The sequence below is a fragment of the Truncatella angustata genome (assembly GCF_020726525.1).
Source record: "Truncatella angustata strain MPI-SDFR-AT-0073 chromosome Unknown BKA67scaffold_5, whole genome shotgun sequence".
NCBI lineage: Eukaryota > Fungi > Ascomycota > Sordariomycetes > Amphisphaeriales > Sporocadaceae > Truncatella > Truncatella angustata.
The window spans coordinates 1230671-1254098 of record NW_025763385.1 but is presented as its reverse complement, the minus strand read 5'-3'; the positions used below and the strand labels follow the sequence as shown (position 1 = coordinate 1254098).

At 51.8% G+C, this 23428-nt stretch overlaps 8 protein-coding genes across 8 annotated transcripts; 6 read left to right on the top strand and 2 right to left on the bottom strand.

Annotated features, from left to right (window-relative positions):
• Positions 1-157: 157 nt before the first annotated feature.
• Positions 158-1801, top strand: BKA67DRAFT_518501 (flavin-containing amine oxidoreductase; the record flags this gene model as incomplete). Its single annotated transcript, XM_046098013.1, has 2 exons — positions 158-740; positions 900-1801. The coding sequence occupies 2 exons, from the start codon at positions 158-160 to the stop codon at positions 1799-1801; spliced, it is 1485 nt and encodes a 494-aa protein (XP_045957162.1).
• A 1310-nt stretch (positions 1802-3111) lies between these two features.
• On the top strand, positions 3112-10139 carry BKA67DRAFT_646889 (uncharacterized protein). Its single transcript, XM_046105928.1, has 3 exons — positions 3112-3695; positions 3772-9762; positions 9827-10139. Exons 1-3 carry the CDS (start codon positions 3522-3524, stop codon positions 9842-9844), a joined length of 6183 nt encoding a protein of 2060 aa, XP_045957161.1. The 5' UTR covers positions 3112-3521; the 3' UTR covers positions 9845-10139.
• Positions 10140-10432, bottom strand: BKA67DRAFT_567812 (uncharacterized protein). Its single transcript, XM_046102998.1, has one exon. The coding sequence runs from the start codon at positions 10379-10381 to the stop codon at positions 10163-10165; it is 219 nt and encodes a 72-aa protein (XP_045957160.1). The 5' UTR covers positions 10382-10432; the 3' UTR covers positions 10140-10162.
• On the top strand, positions 10433-11948 carry BKA67DRAFT_692173 (3-oxoacyl-reductase). The gene is made up of 3 exons (XM_046109205.1): positions 10433-10554; positions 10638-11110; positions 11356-11948. The coding sequence occupies exons 1-3, from the start codon at positions 10493-10495 to the stop codon at positions 11631-11633; spliced, it is 813 nt and encodes a 270-aa protein (XP_045957159.1). The 5' UTR covers positions 10433-10492; the 3' UTR covers positions 11634-11948.
• BKA67DRAFT_567807 (glycosyltransferase family 8 protein) lies at positions 11949-13688 on the top strand. The gene is made up of 2 exons (XM_046102997.1): positions 11949-12357; positions 12425-13688. Exons 1-2 carry the CDS (start codon positions 12321-12323, stop codon positions 13336-13338), a joined length of 951 nt encoding a protein of 316 aa, XP_045957158.1. The 5' UTR covers positions 11949-12320; the 3' UTR covers positions 13339-13688.
• Positions 13689-13917: 229 nt separating this feature from the next.
• Positions 13918-15789, top strand: BKA67DRAFT_678021 (alpha-amylase; the record flags this gene model as incomplete). The annotated part of the gene is made up of 6 exons (XM_046108844.1): positions 13918-14310; positions 14386-14612; positions 14675-15047; positions 15100-15123; positions 15176-15196; positions 15252-15789. 6 exons carry the CDS (start codon positions 13918-13920, stop codon positions 15747-15749), a joined length of 1536 nt encoding a protein of 511 aa, XP_045957157.1. The 3' UTR covers positions 15750-15789.
• Positions 15790-16480: 691 nt separating this feature from the next.
• BKA67DRAFT_659541 (carrier protein YMC2) lies at positions 16481-17599 on the top strand (the record flags this gene model as incomplete). The annotated part of the gene is made up of 2 exons (XM_046107455.1): positions 16481-16586; positions 16710-17599. The coding sequence occupies 2 exons, from the start codon at positions 16481-16483 to the stop codon at positions 17597-17599; spliced, it is 996 nt and encodes a 331-aa protein (XP_045957156.1).
• A 1548-nt stretch (positions 17600-19147) lies between these two features.
• Positions 19148-23198, bottom strand: BKA67DRAFT_536590 (multidrug resistance protein 1, 2, 3; the record flags this gene model as incomplete). The annotated part of the gene is made up of 6 exons (XM_046100186.1): positions 19148-19496; positions 19567-20883; positions 20946-21798; positions 21862-21991; positions 22028-22963; positions 23076-23198. 6 exons carry the CDS (start codon positions 23196-23198, stop codon positions 19148-19150), a joined length of 3708 nt encoding a protein of 1235 aa, XP_045957155.1.
• Positions 23199-23428: the final 230 nt, after the last annotated feature.

Genomic DNA, 23428 nt, shown 5'->3' with positions numbered 1-23428 from the left:
CATTTCGCAGGACCTGAAGACCTGTCGTCTCGCGAGCGTCTTGACCTCGGACTCAAAGATGGTGGACCGACCCCATCCTGGCCACAGAGTTGACATGGTGAACACCCCAGCACCACTATAAGAAATCCTTGCTAACTTACTGTTGCAAAAGCGCCGCATGGGAAATGCTAGTCGCAAACCGCGCATAGCAGTAGTTGGGGCTGGTATAGCTGGCTTGAGATGTGCCGCTGTCCTCCTGGAAAAAGGCAACTTCGAAGTAACTATCATAGAGGGCCGCGATCGGATCGGGGGCCGAGTGCAACAAGCAAAACTCCCAACGGGACATTTTGTTGACTGTGGTCCGAATTGGATCCACGGGACGGAAGACAACCCGATATTGGACATCGCGACAGAGGAAAAGGTTCCATATAGTCGCTGGGATGAGAACTCTTACATTTACGACGAAGACGGCAAACTATTACCTCAGACGGTTGGAGACAACTGCTCCACGATGATGTGGGAGATCATCCAGGATGCGTTCGCTCACAGCAACGCACATTCATCGACCATCAGCCCTGAGGTAAGCTTGTGGGATTTCTTCCAGCAGGAAGTTGTCAAGCGGATACCAGAAACCAAACCAGATTTCGAGAGTAAACGTCGCTATATTCTCCAGATGGCTGAAATGTGGGGGGCTTTTGTTGGAAGTCCCGTTCATACCCAGAGCTTGAAGTTTTTCTGGTTGGAAGAATGCATCGAAGGAGGTAAGTTGCTTCCGTCAGTTTCACACCTCCGAGCCTTGACTTGTGAGTTTTATCGCCACCAGCTCATGCCTGAATGGCAGTCCAGGTGCAGTCTTTCGAATCGATGATCGGTCTTTGGATGGGCAGAATGGCGCAAATATTTGCTGACATGTTTCCCAGAAAATTTGTTCTGCGCTGGCACTTATCAAAAGATCTTGCAGTCGATAGCAAAACCAGCGATAGAGAAAGGGCACATCAAATATTCGACAGTTGTTACCAATGTCAATACAACTAGTCGTGACGGGGGCGGTCTTCAAGTGGCGGTTGCTACAGGGGAAATTCTTGAATTCGATGAAGTCGTCTTCACATCCCCTTTAGGTTGGTTGAAGCAACATCCCGAGGCATTCAGTCCAGCACTGCCAACCAGATTGTCCAAGGCCATAAACAGCATTGGCTACGGTTGTCTTGAAAAGGTGTACATAAGTTTCCGTGAGGCCTTTTGGCTTCAAAAAGACTCACGCGGCCGTACTGTCACAGGATTTTGCCAATGGCTTTCGCCGAGCTACGCGACTAACTCAAATCCAAAGAAGTGGAATCAAGAAATAGTCGAGTTGGGTTCGCTCCCCGATGGCACTGGCCACCCAACGCTGCTATTCTACATATATGGGGACCAATCACGCCATATCACCAGCGAACTTCTGAAACTCACCTCCGCGGAGAAGAGAGAAGCATTCCTGTACGACTTTTTCAAGCCTTACTACTCGCGTCTGCCGCACTACAACGCTTCGTCCCCTGGCTGTCAACCTGTTGCGTCATTCTCTACAGATTGGGTGCATGATCATCTCGCAGGCAACGGTAGCTACAGTAATTTCCAAGTCGGGCTTGAAGAGGGAGACAGGGACATCGAAGCTATGAGAGAGGGTCTTCCCGATCAGGGTCTGTGGTTCGCTGGGGAGCACACAGCCCCATTCGTCGCTCTGGGCACAGCGACGGGAGCGTACTGGTCTGGGGAGAATGTGGGCAAGAGGATCATGGCAGCCTACGGATCACAGAGGAAAGACAATTTGGTCGTAACTGGCTAGTCTACAGAGAGAAGAGATTCCTCTCGTGGGGCGACGGTGTGTCGCTGAGAAAATCAAGGACCTCGACGGCATGCCATGTATGTGGAAAGAAGATTAATTCCGGTTTTGTTAGTGAAAGTAGTAAATCCGAAGCATCGAATACATTACTGTAAGGAGAATGCTGTGTATCTCCCCAATCTAAAGCTGGTGAAATCAAGAGGCTTCCAAAGATACGCATCCACATAAACGGGAAGTCTATCTAGGCTGCCAACGAAGCCCCATAGATATTGTTAATATCTATTCCCCCAAAAAAATTGACGTTCGCCGGCTTAAAATTTAGAGAAGAGAAGAATACTGTTCGAGTCTAGGTATTTAGTGTAATACATCATAGCGCACAGGCCTCCGCTACCCGAGGTATACTACGAAGGCCCGATCCTCAATCGAAAGATCGTATACGGATGGAAAAGCTGTGCCGCTGTCAAAGGTTGATTTTACGTGCTTACATGTCTTATCGGGAGGCTGCCAAGGCTATGCTAATTTGGTTTATCGCAGTATGTTCATCAATGATTTCGAGAAAGCTGCCGTTTTTGGGTCACGGCCCAGTGGAGGCTCGCGTTTGGTTTTCACTACCATGGCGGTATCTCCTGCGGTATGGATGGAGAAATGGTGAGGGTAGTTGATGAATTCTGTCCCCGACACAGGCAGAGGAATGCTCTTTGGGTGGTTTGACAACGGGTGGCGCCGGAGAAAGACTCACTCTTGTAGACACACTATGCCTACGTCAAGTAGACACCAGCTGCATATCCAGTCAACCTGCCTCGACCACCACAGTATAAGGTTGCGGCTGGTCAGCAAACAGGGTGTTTACGGTGCTCGAATTGATCCAAGTTGGGAATGCGATGGACTTGTTACTATCGTTAGATCGATGGCTTCACAATAGGGACCCCGCGGATGACTACTGCTCAGATACAGTTGCAGAATGTTGGACAGTTTATATATCCTGTGAATTCAAGAGCAGCGGCAGCAGCACGCAAAGGACATGACATGTGTTGTTAGTTGCAGTAAGTATGGTATGGTCCATGCTCAAACCCAAGAATGGAAGCAGCGTTCTCTCGAAAATGCAGATGTTGTTTCTGTGACGACCATGGGATTGACTCAGGTTTGGGTCAGATGCCTGGGGGTGGAACTCGAGGCAGCCACTAAGACGGCTATACCAGCGCCTGCGACCACTAAAAGTTGACCACCCGTCACATCGCCCCCGCTATCGATAACACTACATCAGCGGATCAAATGACACTATCGGCCTGGGGGTCCCTGGCGCCTTGGGGGATGGCATGAGGAGCCTGGCGTCTGGCGTAGGGTAATATTCCCTCTGCTTGTTCACGTCAACCACCAACCAGCAAACAAAAGCACAGCTGTCAGCCCGTCATAGGAGACAGGTCGTTTCGTAGGAAGGTGATACGCCAGGTATTGGGCCTTGTGCACTTTGCTCCGTTCGAAACCACGCTGTTCCACCGAACCTGGCCCTTGTTCGACTCAACTCTACACTCACATGGGCCGTCTTCAACGATGAGCTGCCGCCCCGCATCATCGCATCGGGGCTATCGATACCGTGATAGCGTTCCAGCCCGACATCGCCTCCATCATACGGCGTCTGGCCTCTCAAAAGCGCAAACCACCACTCGAGCCTTAGTAGGCTCTGTAGTTTCGTGCCGCTGCTGAGCTACCACTCGCGCTCAGTATGGCGTCAATATTTCGCTCCTTCGGGAGCTCCAACATGTCGAAGCGCCTGTTGCGATATGCCCTCTCTCGGCTGGAGCTCCTCGATACCGATACTCTGGATGTGGATAAGTTGGACCTCGAATGGGGGGTGAACAACGTCCTCACATTCCAGGATGTCGGTATTAGGCTAGAGGTATGTTCAGCTGCGTCCGAACTTGCTGGCTATCCGTACAGCCGAACGCCCCATTGCTAACAAGACGCTTCAATAGAAACTCGAACGGTTGCTGCAACTCCCGCCGTCGTTCAAGCTTCAGAAAGCCAAAGTCCTCCAACTACGGGTCTCCATCCCATCAGCTATATACTCGAGTCCCATCGTCGTTGAAGTCGACGGCGTCCAAGTTAAGCTAAAAGTTGCTTCAGAAGAATCCCTCAGGGAAGAACAAAGGCAAGCGCGAAGCAGGAAATCTACGAGCCGCTCCGTTGATGAAGACGTTGTGCCGCACGCTATTGACTTGGCCCAGTCTTTCCTGGATGCTCAACCCTCGCAAGAAAAGGCCGAGTTGCAGGCCGCCCTGAATGCAGAGAGCCACGACCTTGCGGCATCCGTCGCAAGCAGTGAAGATGGCAGTGACGATGACGTACCTATGGGAACGGGACAGGCTCTGTCCCTGCCTGCGTTCTTGGCAGACTTCCTCCAGGGCATTGTCGATCGAACACAAGTCTCTATTAAAGGCGTCACCTTTGAGCTGGATGTCGAAGTACCCGTCGAAGTTCACTCGACTACCCCGGAACTTGTGACTTTTCAACTTGCCATCGATGATCTTAGTGTAGAGGGAGTGACTACACAACTCCAGCGGGCGGATACCGAAGGACTACCTGCCATGGTCCATAGGGACGGCAAACGTCATATCTCTTTGAACAGAATCCGAGCTTCTCTGATTACTGAGGCCAACGTTTTCTCGACGCTTGCGCGAACTCCGTCAATGCCTTCCTCCGCGGCAACGAGTTCGCCAGTGATGACGGCCAAACAGCCACCGCCATCATCCCAGGAGGATGACAATCCACTCTCCAATAGTGTTTATGGACCTCTAAATGAATCTACTGACTTGACCCAAAGTCAGTATTACCCAATGATGGACAGTGAAGATGCTTTCAACATTCCATATGAATTCAACAGCTCGCAAGAAGATGATTTGCTGGAAGACGACCTGAGATCTGCCCCTTCGACTCCTCGTGCGCTAGCACCACGAGGTTTCTCACCTTCAGAGGCGGTGCGCCGTCCTGCCCAATCTACAGTAGCAACGCCGCCAGAACGCTGGTCGGATTTTGAGAGAGATGCGCAATCAGAACCCTCTCTCCAGCCTACAATTGACTGGAAGCCAGCGCCTTTTGTGGATTTGCCCACTGAAACGCCTGCAAATGATAACCCTTCGTCACCCCTTGAAGACCTCGCACAGTCTCACGTCTTTAGCCATGAGGAAGCTGAAAGCATGTACATGAGTGCATTCTCCAATACTGGAGCTTCCAACATCACACCTGTCATGCCTGGTGCTTGGGACGATTCGGACCTGTCAAATTATGACAGTTCTCCGGACACGAAAAAGGGCTCAACAAAGCCGGTGCCACAGGGTCAGCTCGTCGACGTATCAGCCGAAACGGAATCATACTCTCAAGCGGAATCTGCCCACCTGTCGTCTGTCTTGGGTCGCGCAGATTCGCCCTCACCTTCTGGCAGAAAGTCGACAAATCGACCAACAGTACTCTCTGGGGAAGTGGAAAGCAGGGGCCGTAGCCCAGAGCCTGTAGCACCCGATGGTACCACCACGCCCCGCGGTCCTACTCGCCTTGTGAAAGAAATCATCTCTCTTGCTTCCGTATCGGTATATGTACCATCCAATCACAAGCACGTTGCAGTGCCTTCACCGGCCGATGAGGCACCATCCGCACATCGACATGGTCTTGAGCGATCGGTTGCGCCCCATGTGCCTGGTGCGTTTTCGATACATGAAAACACTCATTCGACATCAGCTCGTCCCTTGACACCGCCTGAATTGGATGAGACGCCTTCCATATCTCCCGAACATGAAGTTGTTCAGGACGGATCGGTTGAAATTGTTCTCGCACCCCTTGACGTACGATTTGACTCTTCCATCAGCTTCTTACTTGCTATGGTGGTATCGCGAATTATGGCCATATTGAGAGAAGAAGGTACAAAAGCGGTTCGGAAGCCTGCGTCGTCAAAGCAAGCCGCGTCCCCTCAACCTGACATCAAGATATCTGTCGAGCAGATATCTATCCAATTTCTAGAGACGCTTATTGGCGTTGCGGAAACTCCTCAGCGGGCGCTTAACTCCGGTTCAGCTGCTTTTGGCTCTGATGCCCTATTAACATCAACCTTGCGAAACCTGAAGCTACAGTTGACAAGAACTGAAAGCTCGACGATAACATCTGTCGATTTAGAGAAGTTCCGATTCGGCTACACAAATGATGACATTGTATCCTTTGATCAACGTTTGCAGATGCGCGCTTCCGTCAGAGATGCGTTTCCTTCTGCAGGTTCTGATGTATCATTGAAAATCACCCAGACCGCAGAGGCGACTCGCTGCGAAGTGAAGACACTTCCTCTACACCTAAAGCTTGACTGCCAAAGGCTGGATGAGACTTTCAGTTGGTTTGGCGGACTAAGCAGCTTCTTAAATATGGGTTCATCCATAACTTCGAGTGCATCTCCCACGGCCAGCAGTCCATCGAAACCGGTGAAGAAAGCTCGAGGCGTCCGTTTTGATGCACCCATCAAAGCCGACGATAAGTCAGCAGCGCAAGATAACAAGGTCAATGTGCGAGTTGGCGGGTTCCATCTAGACCTCGTAGGACGAGAATGCAGTGTCACTGTAGATACCAGTGCTGTGAAGCTAATAACCCGTGACGAAGGTGTAGGCATTGGTATTACAGAGATTCGCCTTGCAGGGCCATATCTTAGGAGGTCTATGGGCGACCCGCCCGTCAATGCAACAATCAGGAACACCCGGATCGAGTACTTGTTCGCTCCAAGAGATAAGGACCTTGAGCGACTATTGGAACTCATCATACCATCGAAGAACAAATTCGACGAAAATGATAACGAGATCATGGTAGATACCCTGCTAAGGCAAAGGAGGAAAGGTGCCGTGGTTCGACTAAATTTTGACAACATTGGGGTCAACGTCAAAAATGTCCAACAGCTCCAATGCCTTGCAGGCTTGGGCGAAGAGGTTGCTCGGCTTGGAGCTGTAGCCAAGTATCTTCCCGAGGACGACAAGCCAGGCCTGCTCACCCTTGCCATGATCCGGAGTTTTGATGTGGCGGTGGACATAGATAGGCGCTTCGGAAAACTCCAAGCATCACTTAAGGACGTGGAAGCGGGCCACATAACCTTCCCTTCCTTGATTGCTCTTGCGTTAGGTTCTGTCTCTGTGCATCGAAACAACACCGAGGAGCTGGTAGGATCTGGTATAGGAACGAGGAGTAATGGGCCGGTCGTCACCTTGCGAATGATCCCAGACGCTATGGAGCCCGTGATAAAGCTTCGCTTGCTCAACGTAAATATTGAGTACCGAGTACCAACTATTATCGACGTCCTGGACCTCGCAGACGACGCCACCCCGCAAGATTATGAAGCTCAACTTGCGGCATCAGTTGCCAATTTGGGCGAGCAAGCTCATACCGCAATCACGGGAAGGCAACCTTTTATCGAGTCAAACAACGGCAAATCGAGCCCAGGCAAACCAACAAAGCTCGATATCGTTTTCAGGGATTGTCTTATTGGCCTGAACCCTCTGAGGCTAGATTCGAAGTTGTTCGTCGCATTAACGGATGCGCAGCTGAAAATATCCTTATCCAAAACTGACAAGGTAGAGGCTGGTTTCAATTTGAACAAAGCCTCGATCTTACTCACTGATGACGTAAAAGCCTTGGGGTCTGCTGCACATTCCGCTCGCCGCCGTCCATCCAATGCTACTTCTGAACAAGTTGTCGAGCTATGTTCGAAGGGCTTTGTGGATATCTGCTTCATATCGGCCGCCAAGGCCAGTATCCTTGCAGACACAAACCCTGATGGCTCCAAGTTCGTTGACGTGGAAATTCGGGATGATCTCCTAGTCATGGAGACATGTGCAGATTCTACACAAACGTTGATCGCATTGGCAAATGCCCTCGCGCCGCCCACGCCTCCAAGTAAGGTCCCGAAGTATAAGACTTCTGTTGTACCGGTGCAAGATCTTTTGGCGTCGATATCTGCAGATGCATTTGGCCAGGCTGAAGGCACTTTTGATTTTGATGATGACTTTGGTATAGCAGAAGAATTAGGTGGTGAAGATTCGGAAGGGGATGGTTTGGAGGACTCGAGCCAGTCAAGTCCGCTTGACATCCATTCCCAGTTTTACGACGAGCATCTCGGCGACTCTGGTGGCCTTGCTGATTCGACGATGGAGCATACAATATCGCAGGACACAAATGACGGGGTACTACTCACGAATTTCAGTAGCCAGCCCTCCGACACAGATGATGACTCAGATCTTGTCGTTCATGACAACTATTTCGGATCACAGTCAGTCATACATGGGTATGCTCCAAGGTGGAACTCGAATGAGAATAGATATGAGTCTCCCGAAGACGCGAGGGCACCGAGGTATCCTTTGACTGTACGAGTGAGAGATGTACATTTCATTTGGAACTTGTTCGATGGTTATGACTGGTCCCATACTCGAGATGTCATTACAAAAGCTGTGGAGGAGGTCGAAGCAAAAGCTCTGGAGCGAAGGGGCCGTTCAGACCGTGTACGTGTGACAGCTGACATGGAAGCCATGATTGAAGAGGAGGAAGAGGTTATTGGCGATTTCCTGTTCAACTCTATCTATATTGGTGTGCCAGCCAATCATGATCCTCGAGAACTCGCACGAAACATCAACGAGGCGCTCAACGACAATGCCACGGAAACCGAATCGATAGCGACGACAGCGATGACCGCAACTCCTAGCCGCATGGGTAGCAATCGTAAGAGGAAGAGGCTCAGACTCGACCGCAGCAAACGGCATAAAATCACCTTTGAATTGAAGGGTATAAACGTCGATATGGTCAACTTTTCAGACGGCTCTGGCGAGACACAAAGTTCCGTTGACGTCAAAGTTAAGGATCTGGACGTCTTCGACCACGTTCCGACTTCGACCTGGAAGAAATTCGCGACATATGACCAGGACGCAGGCGAGCGGGAGCTCAGTACTAGTATGGTTCACCTTGAGCTACTAAACGTGAAGCCGGTCCAAGAACTTTCGGCGACAGAGCTTGTAGTCAAAGTCACGGTCCTTCCGTTGAGATTACATGTGGATCAGGATGCACTAGACTTCATCACCCGGTTTTTCGAGTTCAAGGATCCGGATGCACCAATACATGCTTCCGAAGCTGATGTGCCGTTTGTCCAAAGGGCCGAGGTTATGTCTATTCCTGTCAAGCTCGACTTCAAGCCAAAGCGCGTAGACTACGCCGGGCTCAGGTCTGGCCACACAACCGAGTTCATGAATTTCCTCATCCTGGATGAGGCTCGGATGGTATTGCGACATACTATCGTTTATGGTGTATCGGGTTTCGATAGGTTGGGCAAGATGCTGAATGATATCTGGATGCCCGAAATCAAGCGCAATCAACTGCCAGGCATTCTGACTGGTCTTGCAGCAGTCCGCCCAATTGTCAATGTTGGCAGTGGGTTCAAAGACCTAATTGAGGTTCCTATCAGGGAATACAAGAAGGACGGCAAGATTGTTCGTAGCATTGGGAAGGGAGCCGCAGCTTTCGCAAAGACCACGGGCACGGAGATTGTGAAGCTCGGAGCCAAAGTCGCCGTAGGTACGCAATATGTCCTTCAAGGCGCAGAAGGATTGCTCGTCAGGCCAGGCCAGCAGGAAAGCAGCTGGGAGGACGATGATGTGGACAATGAGAACACCAAGAAGATCAGCTTGTATGCTGAACAACCGAATGGCGTCATGCAGGGCCTCAGGGGTGCTTATTCGAGTTTGGCTCGGGATCTTAACGTGGCTAGAGACGCCATTATTGCAATCCCAGGCGCCGTGCAGGAGAGTCAGAGCGCACAGGATGCTGCAAAAGCCGTCCTGAAGCAAGCACCTTTTATTATTTTCAGACCATTGATAGGTTCAAGTAAGGCTATTGGGCAAACTCTGATGGGTGCGACCAACTCGCTTGATCCTCACAATAGGAGACGTATAGAAGAGGTAAGCTTTTCTACACACTAATCGCCTCAGGTTTCGAGAGTCACGGTTGCTAACTACGTTTCAGAAATACAAGCGACATTGAAATTAAAACAACATTTAGCATCACGATCATTACAGCATGGCGCACCGGATACACTGGATGGGCAATGTCTTCTGCCCACAAGGACGACTTGGACGGATAACATGATGGCTGCTTAAATTGCATCATAGACGGCGAAACTGGGCGGTTTTCATTTCATTTACACCCCGACCATACCTCAGATTGGATGCATTTCACTTGAAATTAGGATGAGACAGAACATTGAAGATGGCAACCTGCTACGAAGCTGTATGATATCTTATATCCTATTTGTACCAGTAGAATACCAGATTTCAACAAATCCCGGCGGCCCCAGCCGCTTTAAACAGCATCACAATGTTGTTTTATGCTTGTCGTCATAACCAAGCAGTTTGGTATATCATATGCGCATGACGTCCAGCGTGAATTCCTTGATAGGCAACAAATGCCATCATGGAGGACATGCCACAAAAAGGTATTCTCGAGGATCACCACTACTGTAGACCGTGCTTCACGCACAACCGCAACCGATGCTGAGATCCATCTGGTTAGGTTACGCATGTAGTGCTGGTGGGGCTGTCTGCCGATTTCCCCGCTATCTACACCTGTGTATCAACCGGAAACACAATCAAGTGCCCTTCGAATGCAGAGAAAACGAGTCACCACAACACGATGTCAAAAGTGGACAACGATGTTAAAGGCCGTCTAGCGCTTATCACTGGCGCCTCCGGGGGGTATGTCAATCTGCATTGGAAACTTGAGCGTTTTGCTACGAGTGTTGTTGCTATACCGGCGGGACTAATACAAGCGCCTCCAGCATTGGCGCGGCCTGTGCCAGAAGCCTCTGGGCCGAGGGTGCCTCGCTGGCACTGACCTGCCACAAGAATCGGCAACCAGTCGATGATCTGGTCGAGGAGATCTTGTCGTCGGCGAGAGATGTAGGTACTACCGCCACAAGGGGAAACGAAGGGAGAAAGATTTCGGTCCACACCGTGGACACTGGGTCTGTGTCGGACATCGAACGCCTGTTTCGAGATCTCAGACGGGACCACCAGCTGGAACCCCACCAAGGGCCCGACATCTTGGTCTCGAATGCCGGCCATGGCAAGCGTATCCCAGACATCCTCGACATCTCCGTCGACGAGTTCGATTATACGTTGAACGTCAACTTGAGGGCCAGCTTTGTGCTGACCAAGTTGAGCGTGCCGTGGATGCAGGGGAATGGCTGGGGTAGGATCGTCTTTGTGAGCTCGATCGCAGCAAGTGGTGGGGGGATTAACGGATGTCATTGTATGTGCAACCCTGCTTGTACATCTGACCACGGAGACAGTACAACCTCCTGCCATGCATCTTCACAAAAATATCGTTTGTTGCATTTTATGTGCATTTTCAGATGGTAGTGCCGAGTTCCCAGTGGTTCGTCTGGCATTACCGAAGAGGGCATTCTTGAGACGGGACTTGAGGCGTTGACACCTTTCAACTCATGTCAGAAACGAACATGTTACGCTTGCGATTAACCTCTTGTCAATTTTTAGATGCGGCCTCGAAGGCAGGTTTGACCGGTATGATGAAGAACCTGGCAGCAAAACAGGCCCAATTCGGCATCACGGTCAACGACGTGGCACCCGCCATGATCGGTGACACGGGCATGATACCAGACGCGAAGTTCGTGGAGGGGACGCCTGGCGATGTCAAGAACATACCTGTGGGCCGCCTCGGCACGCCGCAAGAGTGCGCGAACGTCGTGGTTATGCTCTGCAAGACTGGCTATATGACCGGCCAGAGTATCTTGTTGAGCGGCGGCTTGAAGTGAGGGGCGACGGTCGAGCTGTGTCGAGTCAGGAAGGCTGGCGATGCGACTGTGGTCGTCTATGGATAGTACACTCGCTAGCTATCGACTTCTAGAAGGCGATCGCTGTTGAGCGCATTTCGGAATGCCATGGTTTGAACGCGTCGATAGCCTATGCGGGCCCCACGTGCAGTGCATGCAGTCCCTGTGGATATCAACTAACCTAAGCTTACATAGTAACCTTTAGATGTAACCTAGGATGGCCTGTAGCACGTCATTCAAGGGTATTAATCTCCCGCTTGGTGGGGTGCTGTTCGAGGGGCATGTACAAATGAGCAGCTCTTTTAGAGGGGCGCGCTCTCGTCCGAAACCATGTGTTTACGCGGCTTAACAGTTCCTTGACTCGGAGACGAAACTGGAAGTTTTTCTTGGGTATTTCTATTTCGAGTACTGAAACCCCAGCCTTATCGTGTTAGTGCCTGTTATCTGGCTCTTGGACTATACTTGTGTCCACAGCGCAGTGACAATCTGCAGATCATTATATACCGCAACTAGATCCTCTCTTCTTCTGGGCCTCTTCTCGAACCAACTTACCATTCCCATCCCATATTTAATTCTGAAGATCGCACTGCGGGCCAGCAATCCAGAGCAAAATCCGTGCTATCGTTTCCTGCACATATACTACAATAACTTCGACGATATAGTATTATCATGGCGGACGGCAAGAAAGCAGTTGAGTCTGACAAGGGTATGCCACCCAACATCTGCAGCTTTGCGGTCTCTCTCACGTGTTCCTAACTTGGCTGTCTCTATAGTCTGGACGACTTTGATCACAAACAATGCCTACCTCTCCGGCCTCCTCACACTCGACTTCTCGCTGAAGCAACAAAAATCCAAATACCCGCTGGTCGCCCTATACACGGACACATTCCCCGAGTCCGGGCTCGCCGTCCTCAAGGCGCGCGGCGTCCCGGCGCAGCGCATCGAGTATCTCCTGCCCACGCAGGGCAAGGACTACAGCAACGACCCGCGGTTCTACGACTGCTGGAGCAAGCTGACGCCGTTCTCCCTCGCGCAGTACAAGCGCGTCGTGCAGCTGGACTCGGACATGCTGGTGCTGCGCAACATGGACGAGCTGATGGAGATGGACCTGGACGAGCCCTCGGACGTCGAGAAGGGCGTGGGCAGCCGCGTCTTCGCCGCCGGCCACGCCTGCGTCTGCAACCCGCTCAAGAAGCCCCACTACCCCAAGGACTGGGTCAAGGAGAACTGCGCCTTCACCCACCAGCACCCGGACCCCGAGAAGGCCCAGACCGAGGGCATCGACCCCAGTGTCGGCCCCCTCGGCTTCATGAACGGCGGCCTCCAGGTCGTCAACCCCAGCAAGGCCGTCTTCAAGCAGATCGTCGACTTCATGGAGAACCACGCCGTCAACATGGACTTCGCCGACCAGAGCGTCCTGTCGGATCTGTACCGGGGCCGCTGGGTGCCCCTGCCATATATCTACAACGCGCTCAAGACCATGAGGTGGGAGGGCGTCCACGATCCCATCTGGAGGGACGAGAGCGTCAAGAACGTCCATTACATCCTGGCGCCCAAGCCCTGGGACGAGGTGGACGAGCAGGGCAACTTCATCGGAAAGGACGAGTCGCATGCGTGGTGGGTGAGGGTCAACAATGAGAGGTTAAAGGCCGAGAGCGAAAACGGGGTGCCGAAGGACGGGTTTTAACCCTTTTCGTAAAAGGAGGAAGCGGATGGGAACTTTGTTTGGATCGTTTGAATGAGATATGGGTTGGGCATTGAGCGCGTGCATCTTGGGTGGCATTTACGGAGCGGTATAGGCAGGGTGGTCGCAAGATCTGACAGAGTCCTTTGACTGGTTTAGATCGCCAAGTCGAGTATAGATCTCGAATTCCATTTTACGTTCAGCATGAGAACGCGTCAAAGTCAAGTAGTGACTCGATGTAAGCAGATTCGTTGCGCTATGCTGCATGTTAAGTCTGAAGTCTAGTCGCCGGGCTGGGTATACTTGAGACAAAGCACGCTAGTTTTTGCGGCTGTCGGCAGGTCAGACGGGCAATCCAGACCTCTCTTGTCTGCCCTCACAATGCCGTCATTGAGGACGATTTTGATTTGTTACAAAAAAGCACATGTCATTTCTGGTTTCTGCGATTTGGAAGACCTCGTGTATTTTGACCGGGTTGCAGAGCCTCTTGCCACAGGAACAAACCATATCGTCCTCGGTGAATCGGCGTTCTGCTGCAGGATAAGATCAACCCTTTCTAGGCGAAGCTAAACAGCTGCAGCCATGGAGGAGACTCATAGAGTACCGGACGATGCGCCGTGTGCCGTCAACTTGACCATGTTCCAAGGCTTCGAATGGCATCTCCCCGCAGACCACCAGCACTGGGCCCGACTGGCAAGGGCAATACCGGACCTTGCCACACTGGGCATCACGAGTATGTGGATTCCGCCCGCCGCCAAGGGCATGTCGCCCGTGAGCACAGGATACGACACGTACGATCTTTACGATCTGGGCGAGTTCGATCAGAAGGGAGCAAAGCACACAAAGTACGGAACGAAGGACGAGCTCGCGCGGCTGGTGGATGCGGCCAACGGTCACGGCGTCGGCATCATATTCGATGCTATCCTCAACCACAAGGCCGGAGCAGATCGCAGCGAGGTGGTCTCGGCTGTCAAGGTTGATCCCGAGGGCAAGTTCCTCTCCCCCGGTGGCAGCGGGTGGGTGCACGTTGTTAAGCGTGAGGCTGACTAGGCCGCGCCAGATCGTCTGAAAGACATCAGCAAGCCACAGCGGGTTGAGGCGTGGACCGCGTTCGACTTTGCGGGCCGCCGAGAAAAGTATAGCGCTCTGAAGTGGAACAAAGATCACTTTAACGGTGTGGATTGGGACCAAAGGTCCAAGTCGAACGCGATATGGAGACTGGATGGTAAGAAGTGGGCTCGCGACGTCGACGAAGGAAATGGCAATTACGATTTTCTGTGCGTTCCCAATTTGTGCAAGTGTCGTTGCAAAACAGTCACTGACGGTTTGACCTCGATAGCATGTTTTCAAACATAGATCACAGTCACCCTGAAGTTCGCGCCGATCTATACCGTTGGGTTGAGTGGCTTGGGTCACAGCTTAAACTTGGCGGGCTACGCCTGGATGCCGTCAGACACTTCTCAGCGTCTTTCCTCCGCGACCTGATGCGACACATCGATACATCAGTTGGCCAAGATTGGTTCGTGGTCGGGGAATACTGGAGGGGCAATGTGGAAGTGCTCTCCGCCTACGTCGAGTATATGAACTACCGGCTCTCTTTGTTCGACGTCCCCTTGGTAGAGGGCTTTTATAAGGTCTCTACTGGTGCCGAACCAGATATACGCAGGCTTTTCGATGATAGTTTGGCTGCTATAAAGCCGGCGAACACGGTTGTAAGTTTGTTTTTGCTCCATGGTGTGCTTCGAATAATAATGCCTGCTATAGACTATAGTTACAAATCACGATACCGTGAGTTGCCTCAAGACTTCGTGACCCGAATTTGTTGACTGACATAACGAAGCAACCCGGCCAAACTATGGAGGTCGGTTTCTCGATGCCATATTCCACGTCGAATAGTCCTACTGACCATTTTGTAGATGCACGTGGAGCCTTTCTTTATCCCTATCGCTTATGCCATCATTCTTCTCTGCGCAGACTTCGGACTGCCATGCGTCTTCTGGGGAGACATCTACGGTATTCGAGGGCCTCGCCGTCCGCAGCCACCTCCTCAGGACGGATTGATGGTGCCGCGGCTCATGCTAGCACGGAAGTTTTGGGCTTATGGGACTGAGATGTCCTATTTTTCCGACTCGAAGACTTGCATTGGTTTCACGAGGTTTGGCCATCCCTCGCGGTCTGGAGGAGCTGGTCTGGCGGTCACTGCAAACATTGGCTGGCGTTGTGATGAGAAGCGAATGTGTGTTGGGAGGCAGCACGCAGGTGAGCGATGGGCAGATGTACTCGGGAAGGCTTGGGGAGAGGTTTGCATCGACGACGCTGGCTATGGAGTTTTCCCTGTCGCGCCGCGAGGGGTGAGTGTCTGGACAAACAAGGCGGCCGAGAACTGGGACATGGTCGGCGCGTTCATTTTGTGAGTATGCCCAACGTTCTCTGTCTCCGTTTGCAATTCCCTCATTTGGCGCGTGGTTTAGGATAAGCCCCTCGTAGGACATTGTTAACTTTCACTCAGCGACCACAAGGATTGTGGCATAGTCAAGCCCAGAAGTGACGAGAGCAAACCACCGAAGGCAGGCGAATCATTTCCCGGTTTCCTTCGATCGAGACTCAAGACCGCAGACAGCCAGATTGCTGAGGACGAAGCGGGATCGAGTTGATGTTGGTGCTCGACCCTCGAGAAAGCTCGAACGGACTGAATACCTATGAGCATGCGATACTTGTACAGGGGTGAGAAAAACCACGTGAAGGGTCGTCGTCCTAACACATATCCAGCAGAACGTGACATGATTAAGGGGGTGCTGCGGGTTGGTACTAGGTTAGACTAACTACATAGTCTGACTTGCACAGTACATAGTACATACGGATCCGTAGTGGGTTTATGATCGTGGAGGCTGAGATTTTGATGCCGAGTATGCTCGTCATTGACTTTGTTTCGCTAATCCGTTTGCACTGCTAAAACAGCCAGTAGGACTCTCGCTTACAGATCAAGTGGCCCGCTAACTCCAGAGGCCGATTCCGGCGCTAGACCAACGCAGTTGGCTCAAACTCCAGCGCTCGATAGTCAGCATTTGGTTATTGTTTTATACTAGACGTCATGGCGACCTGCACCGACCGTCACTTGTCACGCTTCTTCTCGATGTAACTCCAGATGGCAGCCGACCTGAAGCACAAGCAGAAGCCGGCAGAGGCCAGCCCAACGAAGAATTACAAGGGTTTCGTCGCTGGTGTTTTCTCCGGCATTGCGAAGCTCTCGGGTACGTGCTTTTCTGTTTCCATTGCAACTTTCCTCACGGGCAACCAGCCCTGTGCAACAAGCCTCGCCATGACAAGTGTGACCCCAAAAGACCGCACCAAAACCAACTAACGACAAACTGTAGTTGGCCATCCTTTCGACACGGTCAAAGTCCGCCTGCAGACTACCGACTCGTCGCGCTTCGCCGGCCCCCTACAATGCGTCGCCCAAACCCTCCGCCATGAAGGCGTGCGCGGGCTCTACAAGGGCGCCTCGCCACCGCTTGTGGGATGGATGTTCATGGACAGCATCATGCTCGGCTCCCTGACCGTATACCGCCGGCTGCTGGCCGAGAACCTATTCCTCCAACACACCCCCACACTGCCGCATGCCGACCCGGCCGCCGCCGACCACAAGCAGCCCATCGCCGGCGCTGCCCACGCCGTCGCCCACCTGCCCTCGTATGGACATGGCCTCGCCGGCGTCATGGCAGGAGCCACCGTCTCCTTCATCGCGGCGCCCGTCGAGCACATCAAGGCGCGCCTGCAGATACAATACTCGGCCAAGAAGAATGAGAGGCTGTACTCGGGGCCGATCGACTGTCTGAAGAAGATATACGGCGCACATGGCGTCAGGGGCGTGTACAAGGGCCTCGCGGCCACGCTGCTCTTCCGCTCCTTCTTCTTCTTCTGGTGGGGTTCGTATGATGTCTTCACCAGATTACTGCGGGATAGGACGTCGCTGAGCGCGCCGGCGATCAACTTCTGGGCCGGAGGGCTGAGCGCGCAGGTCTTCTGGATTACGAGTTATCCCAGTGACGTCGTGAAGCAGAGGATCATGACGGACCCCATGGGCGGGAAGCTGAATGATGGCACGCCGCAGTTCAGGAGGTGGTCCGATGCCGCAAAGGCTGTGTACAGGGAGACTGGCTACAAAGGATACTGGAGAGGTTTCCTGCCGTGTTTCTTGAGGGCTTTCCCCGCGAACGCGGCTGCTTTGGTGGCGTTTGAAGGCGTTATGAGGAATCTGCCTTGAAAAGACTCCCATCATTGTATGTATTAGTAATTCGACGGTACGGACTATAGACTAGAAATAGATGGGGCAGGCAGTCATGCTCAATACACCACTCCAATTCCTGTGCAACACCGAGAAAATCACTCTTGATATTAGAAGCATTATCGCCGACCACCCCCAAGACTAATTCGATGACGATCTAAGGCAGTTCCTGTCAGGTCTGCTTTACAGCATGAAGGCTGAATCCTGGCCAGTAGGAAGATTCAGTGTAGCAGTAGGTGGTGCCGAGCTTGCGAAAGTCTTTGCTCTTGTATACTTCATGCATAAAGCAGATGAACCGCTCTATATGTGTTATATGTTATGATGTGTATAAAATACTATAATAAACCAAAGCTTAACCTTATTACATCTTGGAGCTCGGAAGTATTGTACTTTTTGTTTTGAAATGCGCCGCGTAAACATTTTACGTAATTCAGCTTTCTTTCCACATCTAAATTAGTGGAGGCAGAGCTTGACACACCAATCTGAAACCATTCTTGATAGTAGAGTGCGCGCACGTCTTCTCCGGGTTGCTAGGTGAATAAAGATGATTCCCATATATAGCTTGCAGGAATATTAGTTTCAGAGCCGGGGACAAACTTGTGAAGGTATGTTTGACAAGTACTGGCACCTCGTATAGCGCACCAATACTGCGTCGATACATTTCATCCCACTGGGCAACATATCGGGGCGGAGGATACCGATTCCTAGATATTTGTGTATATCGAGAGGAGCATTGGACGGCCAGTCTCGCCGGGCTACCATGGACCGTATTTGCGTTGGCAAATTACCAAATTGACCACGGCAGTCTATGGTCTCTGACCCGATCCCGCGGCAAATACATCAAGGCCGTGGCAAAAAGTGGGATGCTCATCAGAGCCGATACAAGAGACTCATTCCGTGGTCGGCCGATGTGAAGCCATATTCGTCTCTGGTACTCATACGTCGTGAATATCTGTGACCATCAGCTACCAAATCTGCCCAGGGACGATAGGAGGTGAGAGCCAGTCTTTTGGATGTTCAGTACACAAGCCAAGCTGGGAAGAGCAAATCCATCGCGGCCTGCTCTAACAACACATCATGTCCACATCACGCATTCAATCAGTCTATTGGCCACAAGCCCGAGTCATGTCACCGTCAAGGCTGGTCTGAACAATAATGGAATTGCCGGGAAATTCCCGCGTTCCTTATTTAGTAAGGAGGAAGATGCTAAGATAATGAAGGATGATACCAAGGGAGTGTAGTCAGCCAAGTCCATGTTCCAAAGAATGGTCAGCATGGTTCACTAATATATACCTTCCCAGTCCCCCTTTGCCGACTTGCTTGGCGACAGTTGCCAGGGTTAGTCTCTGGGCTTTAGGCACAGCTCTGAGCGCACAAGGGTTGTCGGTGCAGCGGCCATTCTCTGCAGGTACACCCAAAAATTATTCCTAGCTAAAGTAACACCGACATCTTGAGCGCAACATTGTTCATACGTGGTTTCCGCAGGAAGAGGCGAGGCATTGAGTGAAGCAATCTACAAACATAAAATCACTGTAAGTCTTGCATTTCCAGAAGTTCCCAATATCTGCCTCTCGCCCGAACAAGCTCGTCGTGAGTGCCTGACTCCACTAGCTTGCCATGGTCCAGGACGCATATTAGATCCGCCTTTTTGATGGTGCTTAGTCGGTGGGCCACCGCGATCGTGGTCCTATGCCTTGACGCGAGCTCGAGCGCTTCTTGTACTAGCACCTCGGACTCTGTATCCAAGGCTGAGGTGGCCTCGTCCAACAGTAATATTTTCGGATTTCGCAGGAGTGCTCGTGCGATCTCAATTCGTTGCTTCTGACCACCACTCAACATGCTGCCCCCGGGACCAACCATCGTTGAAAGGCCGTCCCTAGGGGAAAGAAAGAAAAAGAAAAGTTAGATGCGGTGTGTTCGTACGTGACAAGAATTGAGAGGCTTACTGAAGAGAGGTGATGAATTCCTCAATGTTGGCTTGTCGGCAGGCAGCCCATATAGCTTCATCGGATACATCCTCCCCTGGTAGACCCATTGCGATGTTTTCCCTGATCGTGGTGGAGAACAGAACGGCTTCTTGGCTAACAAGCGAGACTGATCTGCGGTGCTTGTCTAGATCGACCGTGGAAAGGTCCTGGCCGTCTATGAGGATTGATCCTGCGCCAGGGGAATAGAAGCGCTCAATCAAAGCAAGAGTTGTACTCTTTCCGCAACCGCTTGGACCTACCAGAGCCACGAACTGGCCAGTACCCACATCCAGGCTGAAGTTGTCCAGAGCGAGGCGTGCTCTTCTCGACGGATAGGCAAAAGTGACATTGTTGAACTGTACATGATGGCTGTACCCTTGGCTCCTTTCTTTTTCGCCGTAGGATCGCTGTTCGGATGGGCGGGTAAGCCTGCGTTGTAAAATGCTGTCGACTTCCTGACCAGCAATCATGGCCTTGCTTGCATCAGGAGCGAACGAGAAGACGGATCCAGCAATCTGCGCGCCCGAAATAAGAGCAGTGTAACATATATAGACTTGAAAAAGAGAGTATTCGCCGTTGAGCAGCAACGTTCCTCCATACCAGAATGCCAAGGCGTAGGCGAAATAAACCACGGACTGGGACGCAGCATAGAGGCTGGACGCGCGAAGGATGGAGCCGAGCGATTTCTCCGACTGCTTTGCCAAGAAGCCGTCGTATCTTTCGAGAACAAACTCCTCGAGACCAAGACTCGCAACTGTACTGGCCGCCTTGACGATCTCCGTGGCGTACGACGCGGCATCCACTCCGTTTTGCCTCGTTTGCGAGTCGAAGATGGCGAGCATTTGTAGACGCACCCAGCCGCACGCCACGACGAGGGGAATGGTCGCAGTGCAAACCAGTGCCAACTTCCACCCCAGTGCCACGGACAGAATGATGCCGCCTAGAATAGTGCAGATGAACGTCAGCGCGCCTCCAATGATGGGACCGCTTAGACCTGTGAGCGCGTCGGTGCTGGTTGTCAAGATAGAGAGCAAAGAGCCAGTCGAATTAGCTTTCAAATCGAAGAATTCAATGTCTTGCGCAACGATGGAACGGAAACATCTGTCTCGAATGGTTCGGGCAAGTTTCTCGGTTGTATAGGCAAGGGAGAATCCCAGTCCAATGTAAAGAATAAAGTTTGCACATGCCAATGCGAGGAAGATGCCTGCCAGCAGGTTCACCTGGCTCCGCATCGTGCCATACTCCGATGCAGTCGAAGACAAGGCTTCTAAAGATTTCGCAAACACAATAGACTGTCTACCAACCAGGTTAGCTATCGCGAGCCAAAAGCAAAGAGATGGAGGAAAGAGAACACTAACCCAGGCAGTACCAAGCCGGCCACAATGGAGCAAATCAGGCCAAACAACAATATCCAACGTTCACTCTTGTTCATACGAACAATGAGTCCCAAGGTCCTACCCAGCCCCCAGTTCTTGGGCTTATTCGCATCGGCAAAGATCCCTCCGGACTCATCGCCTGGTCTTTGCTCCTGCCAGGGTTCTGCCTTCAGAGCAGTGGCTCTCTCATCTTCTTGAATAGGGTCGACCAAAGGTTCTCCTAGGTTCTCCTTTCCACTTTCGTCGTTATTTTCGTCCTGGCGACGGCTTATTATCTGCTGCGCACGGACTAGGCGGGCATAGTGGCCATCCCGGGCAATCAGATCTGCGTGGGTGCCCTGTTCTGCCACAGCGCCCTGCGACATGACGACAATATTGTCCGCATGGCGGATTGTACTTAGACGATGAGCGATCACAACTGTAGTTCGGTGTTTGGCTGCTTTGTTCAGCGCCGCCTGCACAACGGACTCCGAGGCAGCGTCCAGGGCCGAGGTTGCCTCGTCAAGCAACAAAATCTTGGGATCTCTCATCAAAGCCCGAGCGATTGCAATTCGCTGTTTCTGGCCCCCTGAGAGTTGCGTGGCATTCTCACCCACCCTTGTCTGGTAGCCATCTGGCAAGGCCATGATGAAGTCATGTGCGTTTGCCATCTCCGCTGCCGATATTATCTGCTTGGTGAGCTCTTCTCCCGAGGGCTGTGTGGAGAAGCTGACTGTGCCATAACGAATATTCTCGTATATAGTGGTGTCGAATAGGATAGGCTGCTGTCGGACGAGTCCCGTTTGGCCGCGTAACCATCGCAGATTAAGCGACTGAATGTCAACGCCGTCCAGGTCTTCAAGCACCAACCATGAGTATGACTATTCTTGCAAGATTGCCGAAGCCATGAGGAACTCACATATCTGCCCACCAGTAGGTTCATAGAATCGTTCCAACAGGTTGATGATACTACTTTTCCCACTGCCTGAAGAGCCCACTATTGCTGTAGTCTTCATGGCCGGACAACTAAAAGACACCTCTTTCATAACCTGGGAGTCAGGTCGCTTGGGGTACACGAGACTTACCCCGCGTAGCTCAATGTTGCCTTGAAAGCTGTCCACAACGGCGCCTGACGGATCGAATGGGTCTTGCGGAGAGCGTCGACACATCTCGCTCAATATGACGCTGGCGCTAGACATTGTGGAGGCGAGCGCTTGGGCAGCAGGCGCAATCCTCACAATCGCGAATGCGCCGATCACGACCACGAGGGCAATGGTTGTTAGTTGGGCGACGGACACGTCTCCTTGGACAAGGAAAATGGAGCCTGCCCAGAAGGTGAGAGCGTGGACTAATGGGGGCACGGCATTAGACCATGCGATTACGAAGCCGATGACATAAAGGGCTTTGCGGCTTGGTTGGCCGGCACTATTCAGAAATGATTCGTATTTCGTAGCAAGATGGTGCTGAACCCCAAGAGCGTACACCTGGCGTACAGAAGAGATGGACTCCTGAGCCAGACTTGAGGCTTTCTCGCTGGCCACCTTGGCCTCCTTATGGTATTTTAGAATACGAGTGCCGCCGAGCAACCCGAATAGTGTCATGAGAACATATGTAGGACTCAACACGAGAGCCGTCCGCCAATGCACGACCATGGAGACAACAAAAGCGGCAGCAAATGTGGCCATTGCTGTTAGAGCGATAGATAGCTTAGTGGTGATGCCTTCCTGCACGTGCGTCATATCAGACATGATGCGTGCAGAGACTTCTCCGGGTTCGTGCGTGTCAAAGAAAGCCATGTTTTGTCTGATGATTGCCTTGAGATAGGCATTGCGCAGGGCGCGTGCGGTGCGCTCTCCGACATAGTAGAAGCCAACTGTGGCTATGTAGATCAATACGAAGATGGCTATGGCTAGGTAGACCCAGTAGAGGGTAAATGTGACGAGCTGACGGCGCGCGTCTGTCGAGGAGGTAGAGGATCCGCTGTAACTGCCGAAAATACCAACTGTTTGACCGTATATGACCTGCACAGGGTTAACTTTTCCTGCTGCGTACACACCGATACTAAAAAAAACATCACTATACCGAAATAAGGGGGTTCAAGACGCCGCCAAGTATAGCGCAAGTGAAACTGACGAAGATTATGACTTTGTCTCGCGGTGTTGAGTAGTTGTGAAGCCTCTTTTTGTCTGACTGATCCGGTGCTAAGCCATTGAGTTGCCGGTCCAGGATGACTCTGACCTTCTCATTCAATTCCATCTTCACCCGGCGTTGTTCTATTGATTTCGAGGTATGAGACGTAGTCAGAAAAGAAAAGATAAGACGTATTGCTCAAAAGTGCATGTAATAAGCAAACAAGCATCAAAAGGCAAGAAGTTCTTGGCACGCGGTTTGAAAGCACGTTCTTGAGTATCTAACAGATTTTTGAAAAAACTGCATGTACCTCCGGTGAACTCTTTCAAAAAGAATTTTTGCGCAGATATTCCATG

Bases quoted from the DNA above. Each gene is read 5' to 3' on its own strand.
- BKA67DRAFT_646889 (XM_046105928.1), top strand. From the start codon at position 3,522: ATGGCGTCAATATTTCGCTCCTTCGGGAGCTCCAACATGTCGAAGCGC. The intron at 3,696-3,771 runs GTATGTTCAGCT...ACGCTTCAATAG, and splicing joins ATGTCGGTATTAGGCTAGAG to AAACTCGAACGGTTGCTGCA.
- BKA67DRAFT_567807 (XM_046102997.1), top strand. From the start codon at position 12,321: ATGGCGGACGGCAAGAAAGCAGTTGAGTCTGACAAGG. The intron at 12,358-12,424 runs GTATGCCACCCA...CTGTCTCTATAG, and splicing joins AGCAGTTGAGTCTGACAAGG to TCTGGACGACTTTGATCACA.
- BKA67DRAFT_692173 (XM_046109205.1), top strand. From the start codon at position 10,493: ATGTCAAAAGTGGACAACGATGTTAAAGGCCGTCTAGCGCTTATCACT. The intron at 10,555-10,637 runs GTATGTCAATCT...AAGCGCCTCCAG, and splicing joins ATCACTGGCGCCTCCGGGGG to CATTGGCGCGGCCTGTGCCA. The intron at 11,111-11,355 runs GTATGTGCAACC...GTCAATTTTTAG, and splicing joins GGGGATTAACGGATGTCATT to ATGCGGCCTCGAAGGCAGGT.
- BKA67DRAFT_567812 (XM_046102998.1), bottom strand. From the start codon at position 10,381: ATGCGTAACCTAACCAGATGGATCTCAGCATCGGTTGCGGTTGTGCGT.